At 43.8% G+C, this 11,159-nt stretch overlaps 2 protein-coding genes across 2 annotated transcripts in view; one reads left to right on the top strand and one right to left on the bottom strand.

Moving 5' to 3' along the window:
• Positions 1 to 9,250: 9,250 nt before the first annotated feature.
• On the bottom strand, positions 9,251 to 10,913 carry LOC121132836 (ubiquitin carboxyl-terminal hydrolase 14-like). Its single transcript, XM_040728252.1, has one exon. It carries the CDS (start codon positions 10,785 to 10,787, stop codon positions 9,306 to 9,308), a length of 1,482 nt encoding a protein of 493 aa, XP_040584186.1. The 5' UTR covers positions 10,788 to 10,913; the 3' UTR covers positions 9,251 to 9,305.
• The window catches only part of Slc22a16 (solute carrier family 22 member 16), a 26,716-nt gene continuing 26,342 nt past the window's right edge, over positions 10,786 to 11,159 (top strand). Inside the window, exon 1 of the mRNA XM_040728347.1 lies at positions 10,786 to 10,901. Coding sequence (XP_040584281.1) covers positions 10,786 to 10,901 — 116 coding nt within the window. The remainder of the gene's footprint in view (positions 10,902 to 11,159) is intronic.

The following is an 11,159-nucleotide window of genomic DNA, read 5'->3' as shown; positions in this document are numbered from 1 at the left end:
CGAGAGGCACAGCTGGTGGAGGTGAGCACTGGGGGCAGGCCTTTGAGAGTCCTGCTGAGCCTGCTTCTTCTCTCCCCTGTGATCTAAGAAGCCAGAAGACCCTGTCACTATAGTTGGAGCTGCCACAGCTGCTGTGCCCTGATGTGACAGATAGACTCTTCTGAACGATAGCCAAACAAGATTTTCTCTCCTTTAGTTGCTTTTGCCTGTATACTTGTGTGTGCCTGTGTGTGTGTGTGTGTGTGTGTGTGAGTCAGTGTGCCTGTGTGTGTGTCCCCATGTACATGCATGTGTACGTGAGCGTGTTAAGGATGAGCATTGAATGGTTTCTCAGGGAACCAGTCTAGGCAAAGCTTCAGCTGGAGTGGGACTCTCCGGTGCAGAGGTGACATCATTGGATCTATGAGACAATGAGCATGAGGGGAGGGAAGTCTGCTTCATGGACCTTAGCTTGCCAAAGACAGACTGGCAGGGGAAAAGCTCCAGCCAAGCACCTGAGAAGAGCCAGCGGGGCAGGACGAATCTAGGGCCCGTGGGTCCTGGTGCTCAGGCAGAAAGAGTGATCTGGTCTGTGAAAGCCGCTGACAAGATGCTGGTAGCCAGTGTCTGCGGGAAATGGAGTTCATTGGTGGGACAATGCCTGGCTGAGTTGGGCTCAAAACAGCAGGCCGACTGGAGATAGCAAGGGTAGTGTCAGCCCCACCGAGGACTCCGGCAGGTTGGAGGGATGTAGAAAGAAGGCAGGTTGCCAGGCCAAGCAAACACAAGCGCCTGGTGTGCTGCTGGCAGATCATAAGCAGAGAGGGGTGAGATGCAGGGCTTAGATGCTGGATGTGCAGAAGCAAGTGGCAAGATGGGGCGTAGGGGTGGGCAGTGGTGGCCCACAGTTTTAATCCCAAAACTTGGGAGCCCAACCTGGTTTACAGGGCTAGTTTCAGGACAGCCAGGTCTACAGAGAGAAACCTTGTCTTGAAAAACAAACAAATAAATAAAAAACATGGGACCTAGCTATGTATTGCAGGCCTGGGCACTTGAGTGCTAAGTGAGCCTTCTACAGCCCTAGGAAAACAAATCATGAAGGCATGGATGCACGAGTGTGAGAGATCCCAACTCAACATTTAGGGAGTGACAAGCCCATCACAGGGTGACTTGCCCTTCTGCCCTCTCCTGAGAAACCGGAGACCTCAAGATAAACTTAAAAGATAACCCTCCCTGATCCAGGAACTAGCTCACCACATTCCTGCTCAATGTTTAACTGTGCAATGCCCAAAGAATGCTTGCTTGAGATAACCTTCCTGTTAAGACATAAGCTATCATTTAACTTCTCATCCTTTATGATGTTTGCCTAACTCCCTGATTCGGTTTTTCCCTTTTAAAAACCCCTGACTGCAGCGACTAGGGGTCGAACTCCTCTGCCCCTGCGAGGGTCATGAGCTCGGCCCCAGTGCACTGGTTCCCCGAATAAACCTCGTGTGCTTGCAGCAAGAACGGTCTCTCTTGAATTATTGGGGCGTTGGCTTATCCCGAGACTTGAGTGAGGGTTTCCCCACTCTGGGGGCCTTTCAAGTGCACAAAAGTTCTCTACTGATTGCATCTATGTTCTTGCTGTAATAAGAAGGAAAGGCCAGGGACTGGAGACATGGCTTAGTGATTAAGAGCATTGGATGTTCTTCCAGAGGCCCCAGGTTCTATTCTCAGGACCCACGATGGCTGCTCACAACCGTGTGTAACTCCAGTTCCAGGAACTCTCTGATACATTCTCTGTTGCGTTCATAATTAATAGTAAGACTCTGTGACATGATTTGGGGAGTGGCGGTCCAAAAAGGCCTGCTAACTCTTCTGGCTTCATAGGACACAAGGCACTCATGTAGTACATGTGTGTGTGTGTGTGCATGTGTGTGTGTTCACAAAAGTATACACACACACACACACACAAAATACCCATCTATACAAAATTAAAAAAATAAAGATCAGTATAGCCTGAGGGGTTGGGTAGTGAGGCAACCACACAAATGATGAATGAAAAGTGTGACTGAAGGTGGATAGTCAAAGGGTTTGCCATAGAAGGAGCTGAAACAGGGTTGAAGAGACGGCTCAGCAGTTAAGAACACTTGCCTTTCTCATAGAGGACCTGGGTTGGGCTCCCAGAACCGACATCTGGTGGCTTACAACTGCATGTAACCCCACTTCTAGGGAATCTGATGCCCACTTCTGGCCTCTGTGGACACTTGTATGCACATGGTGCACATATATGAAATAAAAAGAATATTTTTTAAGAGTTGAAAACAGAGTGGCAAGCTGTTCCAGTAAAATGCTGACCCATATGGTGGGTTCCCAGGCTTTCCTGAGAGACTCACTCATTTAACACTGGTTTAGAGCTGCAGTAGGCTGGAGGGTGGGGGTGACTTTGGGTAGACAGGTGAGCTCACCTGCTCATGGATTGTGGGGCCTAGGGAGCCCACAATCCCAAGATAGATCTGGAATAGATGCTGTCTTAGGGTTTGTATTGCTGTGAAGAATCACCATGACCACGGCAACTCTTATAAAGGAAAACATTGCGTTGAGGTTCAGTCCGTTATCACCATGGTGGGGAGCATGGCAGCGTGGGGGCAGAGGTGGTGCTGGAGGAGCCGCTGAGAGTCCAAATCTTGAAGGCAACAGGAAGTTGGCTGACACGCTGGGTGGTATTCTGAGCATAGGAAACCTCAAAGCCCGCCCCCACAGTGACACACTTCCTCTAATAAAGACCACGCCCACTCCAACACCACCACACTTAATAGTGCCATTCCTTATGAGACTGTAGGGCCAATTACATTCAAAGTAACACAGGTGCCAACAATCTTCCTTGAGTTCAACTCCCCCTTTTCCTAAAGTGTTGCAGAGCCAGCTGCTACAAGACTGGGTGGATTTTGACAAGTCCCTTAATGCGTAAAAGGGGTCCTGGATGAGAGGCTCTTCCACACTCCGAGGGATGGGGGCCTGATTCTGTTACAAGACCTCGTTCTCATTCTGAGCAATGGCTGTAGAAGGTGGCAGGCAGTTCCAAATGACTGGAAGGAAATCCTCCTATATATTCAATGTTTTCATAAACCTTTCACCCACCCTGTTGCTTTCTACTATGAAGGTTCCGAGCAAGGCATAATTACAAAAGCCAGAGTTTGGGAAGACACATTACGGAGCACTATTGCTGGGGCCTCTGCCCTTCAGCCGGCCACGTTCTAGCAATGAGCCTCACAGGACCCTGTTCCAAGACGTATTCTCAATTCTTGTCCTGACCCTTTCTCTCAGGACTTCAAACACAGCCACACTGAGCTCACACCTTTCGGAAATGGCTGGTTGTTTCACGATTCAGAAAGCCACAGAATTTTTGAGAGCAATTGCTTTCCCATGGCATGGTACTGTCTCAAAACTCCATTATCTAATGCTGCTGCAGTTATGGAACCCATTTCTATCTCTTACAGGCCCTAATGGATTGTTAGTCAACTGAAGCTTTTCTACAAAAATAAAAATCTTCACACAGTTGATTATTTCGTTTTCCCCTGAAAACAAAGCAATATGGGCAATCACTAATCCTAGGCAGCCCCCTCAGAAGACATGCATAGTCACTTTCCATTAAGGACTAGTTACTAAACACCCAGGAGCAGCAGGAGTTCTGTTTGTGCTACTGTTCTAACCTGGTTTGTTTCCCCATATCACATCTTGGGCTTCTTTTGCCTACTGGAGGAAATCACCATGCGATTACACAAATACTTTGAATTTTGAAAACATGGATAAATTCATCGTTTTATGACTGTTTAGTATTGAAATTTACAGAATCAGTGAGATGGCTCAGTGTGCAAAAGTGATTGCCTCAAAAGTCTGATGACCTGAGTTTTATCCTCAGAGCCCACTAAGAAAAGAAACAACACCTGGATGTTGACCTCTGACCTCCACACATGTACTGTAGTATATGCTTTCTCCCCCCTTCATTCCTTCCTTCCTTCCTTCCTTCCTTCCTTCCTTCCTTCCTTCCTTCCTTCTTCCCTTCCTTCCTCCCTCCCTTCCTTCCTTCCGTCCCTCCCTCCCTCCCTCCCTCCCTCCCTCCCTCATCCCCTCCCTCCACACTACTGAATACAATAAAAAGCTAAGCAAGCAAACCAAAACAAAACAATGGGGGATGGAGAGATGGCTCAGCAGTTAGGAGCACGGGCTGCTCTTGGAGAGGACCCAGTTCAGTTCCCAGCACCCATGTCAAGTTGCTTATAACTGCCTGTGACTCTCCTCTTCTAGACTTTGAGAGCATTGTCCTCACATGTACACACACACACACACACACACACACACACACACACACACATACACATGCACACCATAAAAATCAGTCTAAATAATCCTTACCTCATTATGAGTTTAACATTCATTTTTCTGTGAATTAGGACTTGCCTTAAATTAAAAATAATATTATTGCGTTTGAGAGGCAGAAGTCTAACCCCTGGTGAATCTTGGTTGGAGTGCCTTCACCTGCCAGTTCCAGGAGACACTCCATCCACACTGAGAGGCTGCGTGGGTTCCTTGGGGCGAGAACCCTGCTGTCCCTGTTTGCCGCTCCGGCTGGCCCTGTCGCTGCTCTCAGCCGCGTCCGCAGTTTTCAGAAAGTCCTCTAGAAAGACAAGCGAGTTGTTCTAGAATGGATCCAGGTACTTACGAGTTCCTTATCCTGGGATCCTGCTCCAGAATCAGACCATGCTAGAAGTCCCTTCCTACTGGCACGGTCCCCTGGGAGCTGGAAACTTCTTCAGATCACTGTGAGTGTGCTGACTTCAAATCTATCTGGAAACAAATTGTGTTCCCAAAGATTCCAGAATTTCTTCTCTTTCTGCAACTTTATCTAAATGGCTCATTAAATTTAACATTTCTATATGGTTTTCTACATAATTAGATCAGGTTGTCTGCAAATAAAGTTACTTTCTTCATTCTTTATTTGGATAGAAAAATGTTTTAATGAATGTGCGTTTTTTCTTTCTTCTGTTTCTTGTTTAAATACACTGCAAAGGAAGAGAGCATCAGCTTAGCACACTATGAAGAACAAATGTTTTGTGATTGACTTTGCTTCTCTTTTTATATATCAAAGATAGAATGTAGAAAATCTATTTATTTTCTTTTTAGTCTTGCTGTATGTATTCTTTCCTTGGTGCTGTATTGCGTATTTAAAATTGTGTATTGTAACAGTTACTTTTTCTGGTAAAATGCTGGAATAAAAGCAGTTGACAGGAAAAAAAGTCAAGAGTGAGTGTGGCTCTGTGTTCCTGTAGATTCTAAAAAAGAGACCGAGGCCGCCTGGGTCCCTTTAGTCCTCTCTCACGTAGCTGCTGCCAACCTTGCCAATGTGTCTTCCTAATGGGCACTATTGCTTCTCGTTGAATGGAATTACTTCCTGTTTTATAAGTTTGTGTGAACTTTATTTTCAGTTGTTTGGATAAGAGGCCAAGAACCCGGAAACACCTGACCCTAACCTTGTGTAGCACCCATAATGAGTAGTTTTTGATCACTCTGGGAATCTGGGAAATAAGCATAAGAAAACGTAAATAATATGGTCCAAAATTAAGTTAGCCCCTCAAAATCACTTTCAACCTACCCACATGGGAGTACCCATTACAAAAACTGGGAGTCATATTTTTTCTGGACCACACATTGTCGCATATTGTGAATGTCCTTTCATGTTGGTACACAGCTACACTATGGCTTCTACTTGGAAACTATGTATGATTCACCACAAGGTAAAAAAATTCCCATTACTAACCATCTCAGAAAACTGAGGACATGCCACTTTCAAAACTCCATTGTGTTTTATCATTTAGAACCATCCATAATTTATTTAACTAGTTCCTTGTTAACATTTAGTCCCCAGTTGCTTACTTTTCTGTTTTTTATGAGTAATATTTGTTGAAAATTTTGAATCTAGATGTTTGTTTTCTATGATTATTTCCTCATTTATGATATTCTAACACCTGATGATTATAATGGTAACTTTTTTGAAAGAATAAACTCATCTTTGTCTGAGGCCATTGAAACCTATTCATGTCTAACTAAAAACACTGGTAGAAAAAAGAATAAAAAAAAAGAGGAGGGCTGGAGAGATGGCTCAGTGGTTAAGAGCACTGTCTGCTCTTCCAGAGGACCTGGATTTGATTGCCCATTTTCACATGACAGCTCCCAACTGCCTGTATCTCCAGGGGACCCAGTGCCCTCTCTGACTTCTGCAGGCACCAAGCGTGCAAGTGGTGTATAAACATACATATATCCATAATATAAAATTTAAATTAAAAGAAGAGACTGTCAATCGTAGACCAAAGCTCAGTTATGAATACCAGCCCAAAAATCCAGCATAAAACATTAGTAACCAGATTTTAGCAGCACATTAACAGAGTCTAGCATTGACAGCTAGGGATTATTGCAGGGTTGCAAGGTTTTACCACAGTCAGGCAATCTATTATTATGAGGAGGAAATTATTGTCTTTTCTGTAGGAACTAAGAGGACATTTGATAAAAGCTGATATTCATTCTTGGTGGAGGATGGAGTCAACCAGCGACAGAAGAACACTTTCATTCATGAGTATATGCATTTATTTTAGCATGGAGCCCAGCAATGAACATAATGGAGAGATAATATATGCTTCCATTGAAGACAGAAGCAAGGAAAAGATGTCTAGTAACAATTAGTTCCCCTTAACAGTAGGCTGTATGTGCTACCAAATTCAGTTAGACAAAGGAAATTAGACATTAAAAAGAGGTAATATGATTATTATTTGCAGATGTTACATCTGAAAAATCATGTTAAACAATATAGGAAGCAATTTTGTTTGATGAAAAATAAATATGGAGAGGTAAATATTCTTTTAAATAATTAGAAGATATATTGGAGGAACTTAGACAAAGTAGATTTAATTTAAAAGAAATCTTCATGTTCTAGAACATTTTTTTAATGTCACTTTAAACTCTTTATTTTCAAACTTCATAATGGTAAATCATGACATTATTCAACATTATTTATTTTTTCTTTTTTTAAATTTAAGTTAGAAACAAGCTTGTTTCACATGGTAATCCCAGCTCCCTCTCCCTCCCCTCCTCCCCCATCCTCCCCACCAGGACCCCAGTCCCCCACCCAGTCTCCACTCTGATCCCCAGGGAGGGTGAGGCCCTTTATGGTAGATCTCCAGAGTCTGTCATTTCATCCAGGTCAGGGCCTAGGCCCTCCCCTAAGAGTCCAGGCTGAGAGAGCACCCCTCATTGTGGGATGGGCACTCAAAGTCTATTTGTATGCCAGGGATAAATACTACCCTAGGCCCCATAGATTACCTAGGCCTCCTGACACCCACATTCAGGGGGTCTGAGTCAGTCCCATGCTTTCCACACAGCCATCAATCTGGGGACCAAGAGCTCCCCCTTGTTCAGGTCAACTGTTTCTATGGGTTAAACCAACCCAGTCTTAATTCCTTGCTCATCATTTCTCCCTTTCTGTCACTGGCTTCCAGGAGTTCAGTGCATGGGTTATGAAGAGTCGGGAGAGCCATGGGTGTGTGTGAATTTGACAGCTTTGCCCTTCTGAGCACAGGTTAGCCCCGTTGAGTCACAGTTTATAGCCTGTAAGCTTCAGATGATTACACCTGTCTCCTTGGGTTGCCAATGGTCTCAGCAGGATGGAGTGTAAGTACCCGTAGTGATGGAAGCTGGCTGAGAGGCCCAGACAGGTTTCCTGTGGCCGCAGCACTGATTTCTTGAAAATAATTTATTTTAAAATCATGTGTGTGGGATCATGAGTGCACATTTCCCCCCATGACACAAGATTTCTCTGTGTAATAGCCCAGGCTGTCCTGGAACTTGCTCTGTAGACCAAGCTGGCCTTGAACTCACAGAGATCCATCTGGCTCTGCCTCCTAAGTGCTAGGATTAAAGGAGTATGCCACCACTGCCTGACTGAGTACACAATATTCTTTTAATGTCAATTGAATAAAATTTGCACATAAAAGCATACAACTTACAAATATATTCGTTCAGTGAGATACCTGAGCTAGTATGTGGATCTAGTCAACTTCCCGTGACTGGTGAAGTCACCCTAGAGGAGAATCTACAGCCACCGCTCTCTTAAGCCACTATAACCCCCAACCACATTTTAATACTTATCCTCAAACCCATAAGTAAGCGTAGCTCTCACCCCTCAGCAAAAAAGCCTGTCTTGCGGCAGACAGAGACTGCACAGAAATTCACACCCAGTTACGACGCAGACAACAACTGGCCATGGAGTGCACAGCCCTAACCGGTACACCTACAACATGACCTCTGCACCTAAGGGTCAGGGAGCTCACTGAAGAGGGGCAGAAAGACTGTAAGAGCCGAGGACCAGGAAGTCGGCTTTGAGACGGATAGTCTTCTACACAAGTGGGAGCTGAACCCACGGAGTCTTGATCACATGGTCACTTAAACAAGTCCACACAGTGACAACGCCAGCTGGCACTCCGGCCCTAGATGAATACTGAAGGAAATGAATGGTCACTAAGGGAGGGGAAAGCAGTGTTCTTTAAGGATAAGCTCCCCCCCCAGAGGTTATCAAATCCAAAGTGGTCATTCTAAGCACATATGGATACCAGCAATACCAAATTAACTCAGCAGATTTTGAGTGGTGTGTGTGTGTGTGTGTGTGTGTGTGTATAACAATAATAATTGAAGAAGAGATCATGAATTTGAGAGGGGCATGAGAAGGGTTGGAGGGGGAGAGGAGAGGAATAGATATAGTACTTATACATGAAATTCTTTTTTTTTTCTTATTGATCACAATTTATTTTAAAGTCATGAAAGGCCAGCAACAGTCAGTCTGGACAAATACTTGATTGTACCCAGTTGATGGGATGTGGACAGCAGCACTGAGTTACACCATGAGAGCAACACTTCCTTTTCCACCTTTCTAGAAAAATATTCGTTAGATAAGGCAAAGGACGGGCAGCTACTGAATGGTGATATTAACCATGCAAGAACAACAAGTAGGTGTGCAATAAACATCATTGCTAAATCTTGAGCTAAAAGGGCAAGGGGAAAAAAATGGACTTCAGCTAGGAATTTGTAAGAATTAATGCAAGAAATGAGCTTTTAAAGAATGTCTTCCAGCTACCCTTATACAGGATAGCACCCAAATGTAATTTTCTTTAGTCTTAAGGCCTGGTTCTGTTCTCATTTGTTCCCTTTAGAGCTCAAGATTATAGAAATGATCAACAACAGCAACAACAAAAAAAACCATTTATTTCACACCTATGCATAAATAGCTAAATTGAAGATTACTGTTCACTTTCTTCTTCCATTATTTCAACTCTTCGAGGCCCATAAAGTAAAACATAAGCAATGTGCCAGTCTCCACCACCAGACAGCCGCAGGATATCTTCTGGTGTTACAATGCTGACCTTATCATCATCAAACTTGATCCATTCGTCTTGTTTTCTTTTCACCCATGATACATAATGACCTGAAGAACTAGATCTTCCCTGGTGAGTTAGCACTGCTTGTAAGTCATAGTATCCACAATTATTGGAGCCAATATCATCAGCAAATGAAAAAGGTTCATACTTGACCTCTTTTGGGGAACTATTCTTCTTGTCATTTGCATTTGGTTGCTGATTCACTTTTTTATCTTCTAGATCCTTGAATTTTGACCGAAAAGAGACCATTTTCTCTTGAAGTTCTGGTGTGCAGAGTTCATACACATCCAACATAAGAGGAAATTTAACATCCTTGAGAACTTTGGCATTCACAGATTCTTTCTCTTTATAAAAAAATCGAACCATCTGAATAGTTAAGTAAGCAGGTAGCCGGCTGATCTTAGAAGATTTGATGTACAAAGCATTTCTCTGCAATGTTGGAGACTGTTTAGTAATTTCTTCCTGAAGTCGCAATTTAAGCCCTGTAAAAAGATATTTAACTTCTTGGTTGATGAAACAACTAAGTTGAAGTTGATTTTCCTTTCCTTTGGTGACCTCCTCCTCTTCAGATTCCGTACATTTCATGGTAGTTTCGAACTCGACACCAAAAAACTGATCAATTAAGCTTTTCTTTTTAGAAGGTGTCACTGCTGATGCAGAAGAATCTGTCTCTGTAACAGAGTCGTCCTCTATGGCTTCTAGTTTCTGCTGCAGTACTCGCATCATTTGTATCCAGCACTCATTAGCATCCTGCTGAAGATATTGTCCTTGTTCACCCTTCTCCGCAAACTGTGGGAAAGCCATGTGCAAAAACTGCAGTAGGATAATAGGTGGTATACTAGAAGAAGTTTTATCCATGGAATCAAACAAATCTCTAAGAGCTGCAGTAATATACTGTGCTGAAGCCATTTCCCCTGAAGCTCTCAAGGCACCTGCATACCTTTTAAGGGCATCTTTGAGTTCAGGCACAGAACGAATACACTGAACTGTAGCATTCATGTAACAAGTGTTACCAAAGTTTGTCAATCCACATGGTAACTCCATAGCAGTTGCTAATTGTTCTTCTGTCATGTCTTCTACGAAGACAGCTTTAGCTGAGGGTTCTTCTGGAAGAGCATCTGCTGACCCCATCATTAGTACAGTCATTCCATTTTTCATTTTGATGTTTCCCCAGTCATCATCCTTCAGGGTCCCTCCTTTCACCATAACTTTTTGTCTGGCTGGCTGGAGTCCAGTCAGTGCAAAAAGCTGGGCCTTGAACACCATTGGAGATTCATCAGTATTCAATTCTACACCTTCAAATTTCTCCTTTCCCCATTTTACTGTAACGGAGTAGAGAGGCATGGCGTGCAGACGGGAGGAGACGGCGCTGGAGGCTGGGTCTGACAAGGACGGCAGAGAGATAGGAGGCGGCTTGCGGAGCCGGCAGGAGGAAGCGCGGTGGTGGCGGCAGCTCCGGTGCGACAAGCCTCATTCTATACATGAAATTCTTAAAAAAATAGGATTAAGAGGGACCTTTGGGAAAATCAGTGCTGTTCTAGGATAATTTTGCAATACATAAGTGATTCTTCTGGCTTCATTTTTATTGCTGTGATGAAATGCCCCCTGCCCCAAAGCAATTTTCAGGAAGAAAGAATTTATTTAGCTTGCAATTTCAGATTAGAGTCCATCATTGTGGGGAAATCAAAGCAGGAACTTGAAACAACTTATCACACC

The sequence above is a fragment of the Mesocricetus auratus genome, unplaced genomic scaffold (assembly GCF_017639785.1).
Source record: "Mesocricetus auratus isolate SY011 unplaced genomic scaffold, BCM_Maur_2.0 Super-Scaffold_100018, whole genome shotgun sequence".
Taxonomy (NCBI): domain Eukaryota; kingdom Metazoa; phylum Chordata; class Mammalia; order Rodentia; family Cricetidae; genus Mesocricetus; species Mesocricetus auratus.
The sequence above is the reverse complement of the archived record's forward strand: the minus strand, read 5'-3'. Positions and strand labels throughout refer to the sequence as shown.